At 39.5% G+C, this 19560-nt stretch overlaps 1 protein-coding gene and 1 long non-coding RNA gene across 2 annotated transcripts; one reads left to right on the plus strand and one right to left on the minus strand.

Annotated features, from left to right (window-relative positions):
• Positions 1-1573: 1573 nt before the first annotated feature.
• On the minus strand, positions 1574-5180 carry fam110c (family with sequence similarity 110 member C). The gene has a single exon (XM_082504864.1). The coding sequence runs from the start codon at positions 4791-4793 to the stop codon at positions 3744-3746; it is 1050 nt and encodes a 349-aa protein (XP_082360990.1). The 5' UTR covers positions 4794-5180; the 3' UTR covers positions 1574-3743.
• An 8673-nt stretch (positions 5181-13853) lies between these two features.
• Positions 13854-14971, plus strand: LOC309688651. The gene is made up of 2 exons (XR_014271139.1): positions 13854-14031; positions 14381-14971. It is a non-coding gene; the product is annotated as an uncharacterized lncRNA (long non-coding RNA).
• The last annotated feature ends 4589 nt before the right edge of the window (positions 14972-19560 follow it).

Consider the following 19560-nt stretch of genomic DNA (forward strand, 5'->3'; position numbering starts at 1 on the left):
TTGTTTATGTATCTACAATGTAGAAAGTAGCAAAAATAAAAACAAAACATTGAATGAGAAGGTGTGTCCAAACTTTAGACTGGTAGTGTCAGTGATGTTCCATCAGGACAAGCAAAGCAAGTAGCGTGCCTTGTCAAATCTAAAAATAAACGTGAATTATAACATAGCAAAGTGAAGTGATCCCTCATCATAAAGCTCCTCCTGTCAGTTAATCTGTCCTTTACATTACTGCTATTTTGTGACTGCAGTTGGCTATTGTCGCTGAAAGCTGTGCTTATTTTATCTCACAGAAAAATGTAGCTGTTTCCATCTCTGAAGGCGTGTCTGTCTCCTATTAACAATAACTGGAGCTAGGAGGCCAGCAGTTTGTTTCAGGTGATTTGTGCATGTCCTTTTTGGATAAACCACTGGTCTTTCATGGTAAGCTGAGGGGAGCTTTCATTGCTCTGAGATCAGTAATATGCTTCGTATGGAAACACAACTAGTTGTCTTACTGGCCACCTTGGAGAACATTTGTGATGTAGAAAAGATGGGCAACGAACAAATGATTTTTTTTTCATAGATATGCGGTCCTCACAGGACAGCCACGACAAATGTGTGATTTATAGAATTTGATGCTGAAAATTAAACAGAAATACAGTGTTTAAAATGTGATCAACCTTAAACATATGGAGCAGTGATAAAAAATAATATTTAACACTGATTAGTGACATTTTTCTGCAGAATAGTTTTAGTTTTGATACTTTATACACAATTTTTCAATAATACAGTTTTATGTAAAGTAAGGTTTTTTATTGCTTTTTGGTTTGAAAAGTTCCTCCACCACTTGTCATTGTCAGTTAACAATACAAAAAGTGGGGGGAATATGGTAGATATTTATTTAACTAAGTTATTAGAAATATTTTACATCTCTTCAGCCAGGAAGGAGTGTAGAAACGTGAAGATGTGCAGATGGACAGCACAAATGGCATGTTTTAATCTGATCCAGTTTATCTTGTTAAATTGGTGTTTTTGAAGAAGGTGTGTTTGTTTGTGTGTGTAGTGGGTGTGAGGGGTGACGATTGTCTCTGCTTGCCTTTCTGTAAAAGTCACGGCATGCCACTGATGAATGTGTGTTTGTATATAAAGCAGTTGGAGGGCTCAAGTACAGTGGAAAAACAGAATATAAGAAACAGTTAATAGACACCTAGAGTACCTTTGGCATGTGGTGGAGGAGGAGATTCTCATAATTGATCTTCAGCTGAAAAATCAGCAGCAATGTAATGTAATGATATGATAATAATAATGATATCACATCACCAAGAAGAATTAAGGCAGCCCTGAAGGTAACCCAGTGTTAGCAATGTGTAACTGATGAAGTGGCAGTGTATAGGTAATTGATAATTCTCATAACCAACAGAACAACTAATAAAAGAGTAAGTAGTTTAACATCAATCCATCCGTCCATCCATTCCCTTCCGCTTATCATGGTCGCAGGGGAGTAATTCAAAGACAATATATTCACCCTGGGTTAAAACTTTTAAACTTTAGCAAACATTTCCATTCCACCCACTGTGAGTATACTCATGCAACATTTTACTTGTAAAAACAGTTTTATTTGTGTTTTATGTTTTCAGTAGCAGTAAAACTGGGCAAAAGGTGGTAAAGATATACAAATTATCTAGGAGTACAAAAATTGTAAGTTTTACATATAAAAAACAAAATTAAATGCAAACTTGTAGCAATAGTGAGTTCACATTCACAATCAATAATCACATATTGATGACTATCATTATCAACAGGTAACCTCTACTTTTGGCAACCAACAAGTGGAGGCTTGTACTAAACAGTCAGTCAGGCATTTGGAGAAGTGAAAGGTGTGTCTGCACCAGCTAACTACTTTGTGCCCACTCACATGAACTTATAACGTATATTGTTTGTTTCTTTCTCTGTAAGAAGACAATGAGTGAAACTGAATAGGTGGCAATGCGTTTAACATACTGCGTCAAGCACAGTCTTTCCATTGCTTTCCCCCAGTTCATGTTCAGCCACTGAGCTTCAAAGAATAAAAAAAAACTTGGCTAAAAGACAAAAAGAGAGAGAAAGCAATGAAGAGACAAAGCAGACGGAGCTTGGGAGAGAGATACAACAACAACGGGTCACTGGACATAAGCCGATCAGATTATTAAGCACATTCCCCTAACAGATCTAAGGGAAAGTTTGCGACGAAAATAACCACTTCCTCAAATGTTTTTTCATACATCTGTTAAATATAAGCAGATCTTCCATACGTAAATTTTTTTGTATCAGTTGCTGTGGTTTGCATTTGAGTGTCTGTGGGGTGGCAGATATTACACTTGTTGTGGTGACCTAAATTTATTTACACACATACATGCAAATTTTTTTTTGTATGTGGACAAGGGAACAAATCCTCATGATCTAAATCATTCAAATTTATATATTAAAGCTATCTTTTAACATTAGGATAAGTTATGGTCAGAGTTTGGCAGGCAGTAGTTATGGGTAAACTCAGTAAGTCTCCAGGTTGTGTGTGGGTGTGTGTGTCTTCATGTGTGTTGGTGTGATGGAATGTATACCTTTCACCCCGAGAGAAATGGGAGTGCACATTATTGGATTATAAACTTAAAAGGCAGGTTGTACAAATTCTGATTTAGGGATGCTTTCATGTTTGAGGTGGCCTAAAGGTATTCGCAGAGGAGCAGAATTTATGAGCATCAGTGTGAGACTCCTTTTAATGTTCCTGGGAAGAATCAAAAGGCCATGAGCTGTGAGCCTTTTATCTTAAAATAATAGTACCACTCTTTACAAATAGTACATTTTATAAGTGATCGTATAAAATAATTGCATGTTAATGAATAATAAATAAACACACAAATGTTTTGTAGATGAATTATGTAACATTGATGACAACTCATCAAAAAGCTACAGCTAGAATTGCTGCAGCATTGTTAGACGTTGAGTTATCATTAGCAGGAAGTATGTCATGTTGACAAATTTTGTACATTTTCAAAAGCTTTAAATTATAGTCGCATAAAAATACAGTATAGCTTTTATAAACAATGTAAGTCTATATGACTGTGGGCCATTTACTTTAAAAAGGCTCACAACCAAAATCACTGAACTTAAAAGTATTTTATTTTTATGAAAAAAGAAAATAATCCCAAACTAGTTCATACTAGTATGTTTTTGCTTCATATCACAGCACTTCACTGAATTCTTTTGAATTACTGCTTGCCTTCTTGTATGCATGTTTGACCATATTTAATACAGAAATGTTTTTTTTATAGAGTCTGAATAGAACGCAAAAGTATTATATTAAATAAGCCAGTAATCCTAAAAATGTTGAAGCTGAATAATGTAAATACTTTTTGTTTTTGTATCGCTTTTATGACATTGTATTTTATCTGTTTCCAGTGTAACTGAGATCATAGATGGTCCTGTGCAAGTAAAAAAAAATTAGAAAAAAATAAGAAATCACCCAGTCATCATTTGCTCTCAGAAAAGTCATCAGTAAAGGACACACACACACACACACACACACACACACACACACACACACACACACACACACACACACACACACACATGCAGCATACACAATACATATCCTAAGATTTAGGTACAGTTGGAAAAGTAGGGTATCATTCAGTGTTTTCTAAGGCCAAAAACAAGAAACTACTTCCATCTTTGTCCTCAAAATATAACTTTTATGTAACATCACTTGGTAAAAAGAAAAAGCGCAATCAGTGAAGATCTCGTAACTTTTTTCCAGTGTCACTAGCATTTTTACAGCTGTACAGCCACTTGATAATCCGTGCGTTGCGCTCAATAACTGAGGTCTCTTGACGTATCTTCTCGTGCAGCTTTTCCTCCATGAGCGCATCGCTGTCACTACTGTTCCTGGAAAAGCCATCATCTGACGTGGAAACACTGACACTCCGAACCATTATTGCAATTTCATCTGAGCGAGCCGAGAAGTTGTCCTTCCCCAAAGACTCAATGACCTCACCGTCCAGCCCGCAGTACTTGAAAAAAACATCAAAGTCTGCAAAGTTTTTGGAATACCTGGAGCTGATATCAGAGTGAGAACGACTGACTCCTTTGCCAGACCTCCTTTCAACCTCAGGAACTGTCAGGAGACCACTAGATGCATTTACAACTCCAGCCTTAGGTTTTGTACCAGAGTCACTGTTCTTGATTCTGCACTCTTCTGTCACTCCATTGCTCTCCGGTTTAGAGATAACTACATGTGGATTCCATTCCTTTGCTGTTTCCTTAGGCGTGGTGATTTTTCCCCCGTTGCCCTGAGACTCACATTCCTTATCTGTCCCCTCGGATAATGGGGCATTTTTATTCACAGGGTTGAGCAACAACTTACGGGTTATATGGTGTTTCCGTTCATTTGCTGGCCCTCTCAATAACTCACATTTCTGTCTGTAAATTAAAAGAGAGTCTGGTCGTTTTTTGGCGCTGGAGCGATGTGCCTGCACTGGTGAAGAGATTTGCACAGTGAGTGTATTCCCTGTCAAGTGACTCCCTGTAGGAAGATTCCCATCCCGGTGTGAGCTTCGGTTAGAGGACCCAGTGCTACTCACAGAGGCCGATCCAAGGCTAATCACTGGCTCCTGAGTTGAGTTAACCACCTGTTGGCTTTTGACGTATTTTGGTTTACTTGCGGCGAGCCTCTCCACGGCACTCATGCGTCCTTTTGTCTCACTCTCTAAATCCATTTGTTTACGAAGGTATTCAGGACCTTTCCCCAGGATTTTTGTGGTATCATTAGTTGTCTCCATTGTGGTTTTGACGGGCACTGAAGTCTCGTTGTAGATTTTCAGTGTATAGTTTCCCCAGAGCTACAGGTAAAGGATTCCATTCAAGCCCGATCTTTGCCTGAGCACGTATTGTGACGGGGGACCTTACCTTGTCTGTTTAAACACACACCACATTACCCCACCCATCCTGCGCAAGGGTAGTTTTAGCCAGACACAAGCCTGTTCAAAGTACACCTGATACCATCGCAAGTGAGAACGATGAAAGGTGACACTTCTGCAGAGTGTGTTTCCCAGTCCTTCAGGTGAAAATGTGGATCTTTAGCCTTGTTGCACAAGACAGGATGTTTCATACTGTCAACATTCAGGAAAACTGGCTTCTGAATCATTAACAGTTTATAGTTTTTAATGACTTTAAATCTGAGTCATCATATGGGCTTGGTGCTCATTATAGTGAAAAAGTTGTGCAATAAGTGTTTACCCTCAACTAGTCATCCTTAAATTCTGGAGAATGTGTATGAAATATAACAGTTGGATTGTTGGAGGTAGGTATGAAACAGTGATGCTTTTTTAAAGCATGGTGGCACTAATCCATAAACATAAAAAAATAGTTTGTTGAATGTAAGTTTCAATTTAGAACTTTTTATACTTCGGGGGAAAAAAACTCCATTTCTCCACTGTGTTCAGTGTGGTGACTGTGACTGTGCAATTTGACGAGTGTTGACAAAAAAGAAATTGTGAACAAACTGGTTTCTTTCCTCAGGCTTGAAAAGTGTCTGTTTGCATACGAAGAAATGAACTTTAACACAAAATTCAGGTCTATTTGAAACAGAAGTTGATGTTCTTGCTCTCTCTGCAAGTTTGAGGGCTGTGGTGAAACCAGATGCTGTCTACATATCTGAGAAGATGACCTTGCGTGGGAGATCACCTAAATATAAATGAGGTATTTGAATGACTGATTGATTCCCAAAGTTGATAAAATTATAAACATCCTGTCTCAGAGTGGTGATAAAAACTAGTTCGTGCATTTATTACTTGTAGATTGGACTATTTTGATTCTTTATTATGTGACGGTTCTAAAAATTCCCCATAAAGCCTTAAGTTGAACTAAAACACGGCAGTGAAAGTACTGCCTGGGACAAGAAAGAGAGATCATGTTTCTAACATATTATCTTCTCTTCACTGGCTACCTGCTAGACCCAGAATTTACTTTCCAATTCTTCTCCTCACATACAAGGTCTTGAATAATCAGGCCTCATCATATGTCAGAGACCTCATAGTACCATATTATCCAAACAGTGCACCTCACTCTCAGACTGCTGGTTCCCAGTAGTAAGTATAATGGGAGGGAGAGATTTCAGCTGTCAGACCCCTGTGGAACCAGCTTCCAGACAGACGACCTGTCTCCATTGAGGATTTGACTTTAAACTTTACTTCCAGATAAAGCTTATAGTGTGAGCTAGATCTGGTGATCCTCTGCAATAGGCTCAGGTTGCTGGGGGACTTCCCATGATGCACTGGACTTCTCCACTAACCTCTCTTTACTTACCAGGTGTTTATATACAACTACTATATTCAATTTTGCCTTCTCTCCCATCATTTGTGTCTTGTCTTGCTTTATGGTCTTCTTTATCTATTCTTGAAGAAGGTACAATTAGCAGAAAAAATTATAGATTTTTGGGTGTATATTGGTCTTCATGCAGTTTGTTTTTTTATGTTCCCATTCACTTCTCTCCTGTTGTTCCAAACCCACCATTCCCACCTGCCCTGCTTTCCTTTCAGCTTCTTTGCTCACCTGCATCCACTTCACCAACTGGTCCCCTTAGTCATTACGGCACACGTTCACGGCTGATTTCCACCCCCCTCGGTTGTCTTCCTGTATTAGTCTGTTTTTTCTCTGCCTGCTTTTGAACCCTGCCTGAATCTTTGCCTTCTTTGAAGGTAATATTTTGATATTGGTTCAAGTAAACTTTGATCTTATTTTTACACACCTGCTTTATGTCATGATTTTGGGTTTCTGACACTATATATCTCTGTGTTATGTGCCAGAACTTTTCATCCATGCATTAATGTAGCCAAAAATAAATCACGGAATGTCCACTGAAACATAAGTATTTAAGCAATCATCGAGGCCAGTGTAAAATAGCCAAAATAAAATACATATACATAACAAAGTCATTTAAAAATCAGATTTTTCATTTATGGTGAATCTACACAGCAATTTTGGAAACAGACCTCTTTGCAGGAGTGGAGAAATCAGCAAACCTCTGCTCAGCACTGCAGATTCACACACTTTCCACCAAGTGTTATTAGTCAGTGTATGAGTAAGTGACTGTGTTTGGCAACTTACTGACAGGCTTACAGGCAGCAAAATAAGTGGCACCTAGAGGCAATGGTGCTACTGAAACAAAATGTTCTGAACCATAGTTTGAAGAATAATTGATCAAGTGCCAACCATAGAGCGCTTCTCATTCACTTTTTTATTTTAAAATATGCTGGGGCCATGTCTTGCAAAGGACATGAGAAGATTGTGGCTCAGGGGGTTGGGAAGCGTATCTGTAACCGGAAGGTCGCCGGTTCGATCCCTGGGCTCTCTGTCCTGGTCGTTGTGTCCTTGGGCAAGACACTTTACCCTACTTGCCTACTGGTGCTGGCCAGAGGGGCCGATGGCGCGAAATGGCAGCCTCGCTTCTGTCAGTCTGCCCCAGGGCAGCTGTGGCTACAACCGTAGCTTGCCTCCACCAGTGTATGAATGCGAGAGTGAATGAATAGTGGCATTGTAAAGCGCTTTGGGTGCCTTGAAAAGCGCTATATAAATCCAATCCATCCATTCGCTTCCGCTTATCCTTTTCAGGGTCGCGGGGGGCGCTGGAGCCTATCCCAGCCGTCATAGGGCGAAAGGCAGGTTACACCTTGAACAGGTCGCCAGTCTGTCGCAGGGCCAACACACAGGGACAAACAACCATTTGCACTCACATTCATTCGCACATTCACACCTAGTGACAATTTGGATTATCCAATTAACCTACCCCCACAAGCTGCATGTCTTTGGACGGTGGGACCTAAAATTAAACCTAAAACTGCAGAGAGAAACGAGCTTCGCATCAATCCAATCCATTATTATTATTATTATTATTATTATTATTATTATTATTGTAGACTGTATACAAAAGATGGACACAACCGCATGACATTACCTAGTGATTAGTGAAATTTTGAAATGAGTGAGTGGGTCTGACTAATGAACCGAGGGACTGTACATGCTCATAAAATAGCAGATTGTCAATCACAAAATATGGTGTCCCTAAAGCGTACACTTCTTTATAGTCCTTTTTAAACTATAATGAGTACCATGCTTTACAAAATAAACTTTGTGATGTATTTGGTTATACTGAGCCCGTAAACTCACCTCATTAAAAGTGTTTACTGCAGTCAGATATCAAGTGTACCACGTAGTGCTGTATAACAGGCAGGTTGCAGACCCAAATGCAGAACTTAGGATTGTGAAGTGGAATGAATGAATGAATATTGCTGGCTGTTTAACATGTTCAAAGACAAGCCACTGTAAAACACTAGTGAGCACACAGGCATGACGATAGGACGTGACAATGACCAAAGGGTGACACAGACAATAAATACTCATAAGATGACAAGAGGATGGGCAACAGGTAAGGACACAGCTGACAACAATCAAGGGAGACACGACAAAGGAAGCAAAATAAAAAAGGAATTTACTAAACATGGCATCACGGACAGATAAAAACTAGACAACGCATGGCAACACTGGACAAGCATGATAATTGAAACAAGGGATAGAATAAAAACAAACTTAACTGAGAGCAGAAACCAGATAGGTAAAACTAAGGTGGTCTAAACTAGAAACACTGACGTAAAGAAAACTAAGAATAACAAGAACCAAAGGCTAAACACTGAGGAATTACATTCTCCCTAACATAAGGGACTCACCCAATAAAACAAACTGAAATAAAGAAACCAGGAAACACTAAAAGTTAAAGAAAATCAAAACACTGGGTCCTAAATCCCAAACAAAGTGACTTGTAGAGTTATTTTCTCATAGATTTATATATGTCGGACATCTTTTTCCAACAAGATGCCTCCTGTTGGTCATTTGAAAGATTTGCAGGTTTGTGGCCCTTCTGCATTTACTTTACCTCTTAGACCTGGAAACTATTCCCATTCTTTATATGCAGTCTGTGTGGTAGATATACGTGCTCAGACATGAAAATCTATGCAAGCTGGTTTCTCATCTCTCATATCTGATAAAATTAAACACAACAACACTCAGCTGTCCTCTCTAAGCTTATAATAGCTGCAAGATCAAGTTTTGAACGTATACAGAAACATTGCAATTCTTATTACAAAACCTGGAATGATATCCTACTCCCTGTTTTCTCCTTCCTCATGGAAATGAAAACAGTAATTGAAGTAGAAGGTGAAGCATGCGCCTACAAACTGAACCTGAAAGATAACAGTTCTCCAGGATTATTTGTTCAAAAGGCAGAGGGCAGCACTGGAATGGATAGCATGGAAGCCATTAGCCTCAAGTCTACCACGCAGTTAGCTTAGAAGACTGTATCTGATTCATATCCTCACTTCAAGACTTTCTTTCAAGAGCAAAGACCACATGCAGCATCACTTATTGCATCCATTAAACATCAAAAAGAGGAAGATGCTATTTTACTGCATGTTAGATTGACTAAAGGAAACCAAAGCTGTAATTCAGATAATTTAAACTGACATCTCAATGTTTGTACATAATCTTCATACCACATCTGTTTCCATGTTGACATTTACATTTCTTAGCCATGCAATTTTTAGCTTTGTTTACTTGCATTTTATACTTTCTTGACCCCCGTTTCAAATGAATGTCAACTTCAGAGGTATCCAAGACATGTCATTATGATTAATGACACGATTAACTGGGAGTATGAGGCTAACACACATGTTGCAGAAAGGTTTTGTTTGTATATCATTATCACAGACATGCAGGCTGTAATAAATAGTTTTTATATCAACAATGGCTCTGCCAGTTTATGAGGATACACCTCACTTGTTTCTGTTGTCTCTAAAGCAAAGAAGATGGAAAAGTTGCATATTCTATGGCACATATTCAGTTAGGTGGTGAAGACAAAAAATATAATATTGTGGTTTTGAGCCACTCCTCCTTTCTTCATATTTTGCTTCCAAGGAGCCGTAGATTTCTCATTTTTAAAGCAGTCTCATGCAATAGTTCTCCAGGCTTTCTGAAGGTTTTTCAAAGTTTTTCTTTGGACATTGGCTGCTTTTTCACTCATTTCCAGTCTAGTCCTTTTCATTTAATTATTATTTGTATTTTTTGATGAAGCCACTTAACTTATGAATCATTCAAACAAAAAAGGCACCTAACTCAAAGGATGAACTAATGCTGTGTCTACACATAACGGATAACAATAAACCAGTTGCATCTTTAGGTACCCATTGCAACGTATAACAACACATGATTTAGTCCCATCTTATTCTTTAGTCGAACAAAAAACAAACATAAAATTACATTTTGGCACCAACAAATGATTCCCAAAGAGCTGTTACCTGAAAACATGGCATGTCTTGGCATGGTGAGCATCCATCCATCCATCCATTCGCTTCCGCTTATCCTTTTCAGGGTCGTGGGGGGGCGCTGGAGCCTATCCCATATCCCAGCTGTCATAGGGCGAGAGGCGGGGTACACCCTGGACAGGTCGCCAGTCAGTCGCAGGGCCAACACACAGGGACAGACAACCATTCGCACTCACACTCACTCGCACATTCACACCTAGTGACAATTTGGATTATCCAATTAACCTATCCCCACAAGCTGCATGTCTTTGGACGGTGGGAGGAAGCCGGAGTACCCGGAGGGAACCCACGCAAACACGGGGAGAACATGCAAACTCCACACAGAAAGGCCCCGGCCTGATGTTGGAATTGAACTCAGGACCTTCTTGCTGTACGGCAACAGTGCTAACCACCGTGCCGCCGGCATGGTGAGCAGTGCATCCTTAAATAACTAAAGAAACTAGACTGGTGGGTAACAAAAATGGCAAATTACTCAACAGCTCTACTGAAAATCTGTGGCAACAGGTCTTATGGACTGATGAATACAAATTTGAAATTTTTGAGTTTAACTTTCAGCAGCATGAAGCTGCTGAAAGTTAAACTCAAAAATTTCAAAGGAATTCAGGAGAAACACCCAACAATGAATGCCTATGCCAATCAGAAAACAATCAGGGGCTCTGTTATGGTTTTGGGCTCCATTTCAGTGGTGTTGGGGATCTTGTCAAAAATTGATGGAATTAAAGTACCATCAGGTTTTAATCCACCATGCAATACCCATCTGGAAAGCATCTGATTGGTAACAACTTGCCCTGGCCCTCACTGTAATTGAAGCAGTGTGCGATCATCTTGACAGAGAACATAACAAATGGCAGCTAACATCCAAAGAAGGGCTCTGAGTGTCCTCCAAGAATCCTGGAGAACTACTCCTGAAGACTACTTAAAGAAATGACAAGAAAGCTTGCATAACAGAGTTCAGGTTGTGTTGAAGAATAAAGGTAGTCACACCAAATATTGACTTTCAAGGTCATTAAAATGTTACAAACTCTGTTTCTGTATGCTCTGTATGCTTGATATCCATTTATCCATTTTCCAATAAATTACAACACTTATTTCAGGTTTTTGTGCAAAATATAAAGAAATGGTGCTGCTTGAGACTTTTGCACATCACCTCCACACAAAGCTAATTCATCCTCAGTCAGCCCCCCTGGGGGCACCCTCGATGGTTAGGGTTTAAAGTCTTTGTTGTAAGTCGTTTCCCACCTCTTTTTTCCTCCCTCTCATTTCGTGCCATTTCTCCAATAAACACAAAAAAGGAGGAAAATAGAAAAATGCTTAAAAACTAGCCCTCTTTTGAAGGTTCGGCCAAAGTGACTATCGGCCAAAATGAATTACAAAGACAGATGTTCGTCAGCACATCTGTCCTTTGGCTCAGGGTTGCAAGTGGATGACTTCAAACATATCTGTGTCACATCTTTTGATATAAGGATTAGCGCTAAAACTAATTGCAGGCAACAGTGTTTATGATCATTTAACATATCGTCTGAGTGATTGCTGAAATCTGTTTCTCATTCGAAAAACTGAGGGTGGGATGAAAGGAAGCAAAGTAAACATGAGGACTGACACCATTAGTCACTTCTCCCCCGAGTCCTCTCACATTTATTTAATTCTAAACTTATGCCGCTTGTTGAAAAACCCCCCCACACATTTTGCGTTTTAATGTGACACTGTATCGTCTGCTAAATGTGTTTTTATTAAGCCATTCACAATTACCATCCATCCTGAGACGTGAATGAAACTTGTTGACTCAATTAAAAACGACTCGCAAATTGTCAAATATTATTGCCGCAGCCATCTTTTGCTTGCAGTTCTTGTCAGAGGGTTATGTAAAGTAACTGATAATTGCTAATTATGCATACAGCGCTAATTGTCATCAATATAAGGTCACCTCCCTCTCAATTATTCAGTGTCTGTTAATCAAAGGCTCATCTTACAATTCTTCAGAAAACAACCGTTCAGGGGATTAATGATGCAATGTTTTTTTCCTCATTAAATGATTTCCCCCCCCCTTTTTACCTAATATTTTTTCTTTGGGCTAAGATGAATAACAGACTCGCTTTATGTCTAACAAGGGGTGGAAAATACACTCTCTGGACACATTATTATTAGTTAAACCTGTTCAGCTACTTGTTAGCGGAATATCCAATAAGCTGTTTACATGGCAAGAACCTAATGTATTTAGGCTCGTAGACTAGGTCACGATGACCTTCTAAAGTTCAAACTGAGCACCAGAGAGAGCGAGAAAAGCGACTAAAGTGAGTTTGAATGTGGCATGGCTGTTGGTATCAGAGTATTTCAGAAACTGCTAATCTACTGGGATTTTCATGCACAAACATTTTTAGTGTTTACAGTGAAATAAAGAAAATTATTGAGTTTTTTTGTGTAAAAATGCCTTGCTCGTCAAGCTGCTTTGAACTGATAGATTTAAACTCCAATAACCAATGTATGCAGAACAGTATCTCTGAATGCACAACAAAATACTGTGCAATAGATATTTTGGCTGCTACACTGGTTATTCTTACATGTTGTATTTATAGATGCATGTATATATGTTATATTTATGCTTATATATTGATATTCATTTTTCCCCTTTATTTTTTATTTTAATTTTTTATTACTAGGCAAATTTTTGTCTGTGTTTTGCTACTGGAACCTGAATTTCCTGGACCTACCCGATGGATTACAATTTTTCTCCATTGGTTTGGCTCATTTCTTGAAACAGAAATTACATTCTCAAAATAACATGGGCAAACCTCCAAACCTCTTGGCAAATGTTCACAACAGAATGGCATTTCTCATTCATTTTATCAAATGGTAAATGCCTTAGTACATGTCTCAATTGTCTCAGTGCATCTTTGCAAATGATTAAGTACAAGTAGCCTACAGTTATGCAGTTAGCCCACATTTAGCACATTTTCCAAATGAATAGATCTTGTAGATCTAAACTGATTAGTTGATTCTCAGTCGAATGATCATTCCCTCCAAAACATGTCAGCATGATTTCATTGTATAAGTACTCGCATGCACAACTGTCTGTTCAATTGTCAAAATTGGTCAAGAACATAATACCATGAATACCATATATGAATTTCTTTGAATATTTGATAAATTGATGACAGTCATTGACAGTCAGGTGAAACTAGACTAAGAGGGAGTGTCACACACAGGTGTGTTCCATGATTGTGTGCTGCCAAACACAGATATATAGAGCTTGATCAGGACCAGTCCGATCTCTGAACATGGATAGACAAGGCCAAGCAAACGGACAAGGGGAAGTTCTTCCTCGAGGAGGAGGAGGAGGAGGAGGAGGAGGAGGAGGAGAAGAAGAAGAAGAAGAAGAAGAAGGAGGAGGAGGAGACGACGAAGAAGGAGGAGGAGGAGGAGGAGGAGGAGAAGAAGAAGAAGAAGTGAGAATGCGTGGTGGAGGAATAGGGGGAAGAGGCCGAGGTGCGCGAAGACACTGTGCTGTCCCGAATGAAATTCAGGCCACAATTATAGACCATGTCATAAACCATTGCCTCACAATGGCAGAGGCAGGTCGTCGAGTGCAGCCTAATATGTCTCACTCTTCAGTCTCCTCCATCATCCAAACCTTTCGCAGGGAAAACAGGTATGGACTCCATGTAATCTATGATGGAATTATATGTTGTATAGGACAGGGCACTGTGCGTGAGGCAAAAAATGTATAACTTACTGTAGAGATTTTGTGTGCATCTGCCTACAGTTGTAGGTCTATACTAGCAGGTGGAGAGGACTAGTGGAATGTTTTGATACTAAATATGACAAGAAATGTATTGAACATATTACTGTAAACTATGGAATTACATAATTAGAAAATTAAGTTTAGAGTAGTATTCCAGTCACTGTGCAATGTTGCATTAGGATTGTGGTGAAGTTACTGTGAGTAAAACAATAATACAATTACACTGGTAACTTACTGTATTCTGTTCTTTTTGTAGGATTGGACGACAACCTCATGTGGGTGGCAGAGGAAAACTGCTCAATGAACAACAGGAAAGAGAGATTTGTAACATGGTGATGGCATACCTGCTTGATACCATAGAGGACAGGGCTGTGGCTCCCCACACTCTCTAGCAGATCATTACATGGAGAAACCTTTGGAATGCAAGCATGCTGATCCACACAGGTATGCACACAGGTGTACACATGGGTATTCACAGATGCGGACTACAGCTTTCTTGGCTGCTGCCTCAAAGCACACTGTGCGCTGTCTATCTTGCGTGCTGCACAATATCGTTTATTATTTAGTAACTATTGATATCTATGACTAGCTAGTTTATTGTGATGGTGCTTTTTTTTTTTATTATTATGTTGCTCTTTGTTGTTTGCTGTCTCCCCTGTTTTTTTTGTTTTTCTTTCTCTCCATACAGGTGACCCAGGAGTTTTTTTTTTTTTTGTTTTTTTTTCTCTCTCTTCCCCCCCCTTCTCACTGTCTCTTCTCCCCTTTGGTTTTCTTTCTTCCTCTCCCCCTCTTTCTTTCATTCTTTCCCCCTGTCCTATTAAAAAAAAAAAAAAAAAAAAAAAAAAAAGGATGACAAAGGATGAACTGAAGCTCCGCCATCACGTGATGTCACATGCTGCTGTTTCTGATGTCACTTCCAAAAAGAAAAAAAAACAAAAAACAAAAAAAAAAAACATGGTGATGGCAAATAATGCCATCACATTGAGACAGATCCGTGATGCCATCCTTCAGGACAATCATATATTCCAGAATATAAACACAATAAGCATCTCCACAATAGACCGGGTTTTGAAGAAGCATCAGATGACAATGAAACAAATCTACAGGGTACCGTTTGAGAGGAACTCTGACAGAGTGAAGGAGCTGCGCTACCAGTATGTAAATGTAAGTCAGTTACTGGTTGTCTCTTATTATAACCTTACCTGTAATCACAATAAGCAGTAGTTCTCTTATTTGGTTTCAATACCTCCATTATTCCCACTCCCCTTTCTATCAAATACCCCTGCAGTACTTCCTCATAGGCCTATCACTAGTTTAGAACCACTGGAGTAGTGGCCTGTAGTATATTGAACCTGTGGGGGAGAACAGGTAATTGTCTAACTGTAGTATATGACTCTTCTGTATGACTGATTTCATGTTCTTTACTCTATTTTAGAGAATAATGGTATTGGAAGGACATGAGACCCCTCACATCCTGGTGTTCGTGGATGAAGCTGGCTTCAACCTGGCCAAGGGCCGAAGACGTGGCCATAATATTATTGGCCACCGGGCCACAGTGGATGTCCCAGGTCAGCGAGGGGGCAATATAACTATGTGTGCTGCCATTTCTGAAAATGGTGTGGCCACTCACATCCCCAGTCTTGACCCATACAACACACACAAGCTCCTCATCTTCTTGGATCGCCTTTATACCGATTTTATCCCTGAAAATGAGAGAGGTCTCATAGGGCCTCACCTACCTATTTATGTAATTGTGTGGGACAATGTTAATTTCCACCATAGCCCACTCATTAGGGGCTGGTTTGCAACGCATCCAAGGATGGTCATGGGGTTCCTGCCACCTTACTCTCCTTTCCTCAATCCGATAGAGGAGTTTTTCTCTGCTTGGAGGTGGAGAGTGTATGAGCATCATGCTCAGGATCAGCCGTCCCTGCTCCATGCTATGGACGCAGCGTGTGACGACATTACAGGAGATCAATGCAGGGGATGGTTGCGGCATGCACGCCGTTTTTTCCCTCGTTGCATTGCAAGAGAACTTGGCATGAGAACTTTCTTTCCGTGTGAATAAAAAAAATGGTTATAATTTCCTTGGTAGTGTGAGTGCAATCTGTGATATCAAACCTTGGAGGCTACTCTTTTCTGTTGTATATTGTTGGTCCTCACAGTGTCTGAATTGGGAAAAGGAATTTAATTTCTGGGAAAAATCATTTCCTTTTGGTTTGTATTATGCACATAACAGCAGCTTTTTTAAAATTTCTAGAATCATCTGACACGAACATGTAATTTACACAAAGGATGGATGGGCGGCTCGCTTTGTTGCACCTGTAAGAATCGGTGATGTCACAGTTTGCTGGCAAACCTTGGAGTACTCATACCTGCGTTGTGCTTTCAGACGCCGCAGCTTAGCATGAAACTGTAAAAATAAACAAATCAAAAGGCAAAAAACCCTTATGAAGACAAAACAAATGACATTTATTTGAATGTAGTCATACAGTCTGGTTTAGTCAACACTAGCTAATAATTTTCTAGTCAATTCAAGCCCCCAAACATTGTAAATCCTTCTTTTTTACTTTTGCACATGTGGACTTCTCTTTGAAAAAATGTTAGTGCATTTCTTTCTGCCACATTCATACTGAAGTGATTATGAGCATCAACTGTGACACGAAATTGCAGCACACAAGGGATATAAGCTCGTTACATAACTTTGAAAGTAAATAGTGCCACAGATGGTTTTTGTTTTGTTTTAAAATGAAAATTAGATTTTCATAATGTCTTTATTACGAACACCAATAAAATTTAACATCTTAAATCATGTAGTTAACAAGAAATTAAACTGTAATTGGTAACATATCTCTTGGATCCTAGCTCTTTAGATCTCATAACTGCGAAATGGATTCATACAATTTCTAACATATTCAAGTTTTAATGATTGCCTTAAAGAAAAGCAATAATTACATTGCTAATACACCTCCATTCACATGTAAATATGTTATATAACACATTCTCCTGTAGCTAATGACCGAATACGCTGATAAACCTGTAATAACAATACAATGATGTGCATCCTTTAAATCCCCAGTGTGGAGCAGATGAAAAGCAATATGTTGGATGACAAGTTAAAATGTCAGAAGGCCACATTGTTTTCACTGTGAACAAATATTGAATTTCAGTGTGCACACGGATATTGCACAATGTTTTGTGTTGTTGAAAAAGCAAGAAAAAAAGTCTTCTTTCAACATAGTATATGATGTATACTATATATCATGATCCAGCAGGCCTGCCAGATGCTGCAAACCAAATCATAGTATTTCAGTCAGAATCATTTTAGTCAAGGAAAATTATTTCCATCTGCAGTCATTTATATTTGGCTGTATGGCCCTGCCCTTCTCCCTGCTCTTCAGTGTGTATACATAGAAAGGATAAGGCAGGGAGAGCAGCAACCTAAACTCCATAGGGCACAGAACAGTGCTGGCTTCAGTGACAGCTGATTAAGTCAGGCATAGCTTGAAGAGGATGAGCAGGGGTGGAGGTGGGTTGCAAAGCAGTTTGTAGAGGAAGCAGCTTGCAGCTTGGATTGGCAGGCTAAAGCAGCTTTAATAGGATATATTAGATTTGCCAACTGCATGCTTAGAAGGGCATCAGCTGAGCCATCAGCTGATGTGGGCCGGAAAGAAAATCAGCTGATGCACTGGGAATGTGGGCTGAGTTTTACTTTATGGCCTGCCTAGACTAGCACTTTGAAGCAGTCACGACTGTCTGACTGTCAAAGGAAATCCTTTCTATCTGCAGCATTTTATATAAGGCAGTATAACTCCGTTTTAGGCCAAGCAGAGTGCAACTTTTTCCCCTTCAGTGTGAATACAGTGAAAGCCTGAAGCAGGTAGTATAGCCATAAATCCCCCCCCCCCCCCAAACCAACTACTCTGGGCAAACCTCCATGCCTGCTGGTGTGCACATGTAGAAAACCCAAGGTAGAGAGCGCACATGCAGCAATCGTGGGAAAGGAAAACAGACTTGTATGACGTGTAGTAAGACCAACTGAAGGTTCACAAATTTGCGGCTTTGAGGTAACACAACGAGAGAGTTTATAAACATAACTCAAGAGGTTATATCATAACATGTACATATGAGCCAGCATTGGAGAAAGCATGAATTTGCAAGGATGACAGTTCTTTGGCTGTAGGTCAGCAGAGCACTGATTATTGAAAAAACCCACGTAAAAACCCCTGGAGGCCTCGTCTGTATACTACTTAGAAGCTAATAATCCATTAAAAGAAAGGAGAGTCCCCGCTAGGATTTGGTTTCATGAATTGGAGAAAAAAAAAAACAAAAAAAAAACACTACAGCAGTGGGAGGAAATAAAGTGGAGGCTGGGACTACACTTTTCAGTCATCTCAGCAGGGCTCTGTTGCTATCGACAACATCGAAGAAGGGGCCAGGCCTCGCTAACGAGGAGGAAGAGTGAGAGGAAGACCGGTTGGTGAATAAACCGGACTTTAGGCTTTGGAGTCTGCAATTGACATGACAGACTGGATGTTGGACAAGGCTAACGAGATGGCCGTATCTAGGTCCATGAAAGCTGGCCCCTGAGGTGGGTGTTACTTCTGTTATGGGAGTAGTGTTTCCTTTTCTTTCTGCCAGGTGAGAACTCCCAAATGGCTTCTTCTGCTTTAGCTTATTGATGCTGTAAATCATCATGGATGGGGATCAACACAATAAGGGCCAGGTTTAAGGCCAATCTGAAGTTCTGGTGAGGTTGTTGCTATAGTTTTTAGATATGCAGATAGAAGGATTACAGGAATTTAAGGATATAAGGTGAGTAAAGGCTCAATGTTTACAGTTTATTAGAGATTCTGAACAACAGTGGCTTTCTCTTGAGACATACAGCAGTTATGCAGAAGCAGTAATCCACAAGAACGGGCTAAAACTGACCTTTTATCTGACCTGACCTTTGACCTGAATTGCTAAAACTATAAAAGTGGGAAACTGAAGATTAATTATAGATTAATTATCTCATACACTGATGAAGTGACTTTGCATGATCAGCAGGATGGACTATTATTTTAATTTTAGAAACCAAAAAAGAAGGATGACATTAAGTTTTTGAGGTTTTATCATGTGCATGAATAGACCACAGTTCACTTTCACCACCATAAATTACATTAAGTGAATACCTTATCGTCTCCATCACCTTTAGACACATGCTTTTCAAACACGCTTGAACTCATACATATGCTCATTATCGGATTCTTCATGGCATGTTGAACTACTCACCTTCTCTGGAGATATCTCCTCATGAGTCCACCATAAATCTCACTACACAACAAACTTGTATTTATCTTACTGAAGTGCTTCTTTAGAACTCCATAAAAGAAATGTTTTTATTAATATGTAACTCAAATAATCTGAATAACTATAACTTTCAGCTCAGCAGTA

This window comes from Aulonocara stuartgranti, assembly GCF_965226115.1.
Source record: "Aulonocara stuartgranti genome assembly, chromosome: 15".
Taxonomy (NCBI): domain Eukaryota; kingdom Metazoa; phylum Chordata; class Actinopteri; order Cichliformes; family Cichlidae; genus Aulonocara; species Aulonocara stuartgranti.

Bases quoted from the DNA above. Each gene is read 5' to 3' on its own strand.
- fam110c (XM_082504864.1), bottom strand. From the start codon at position 4,793: ATGGAGACAACTAATGATACCACAAAAATCCTGGGGAAAGGTCCTGAA.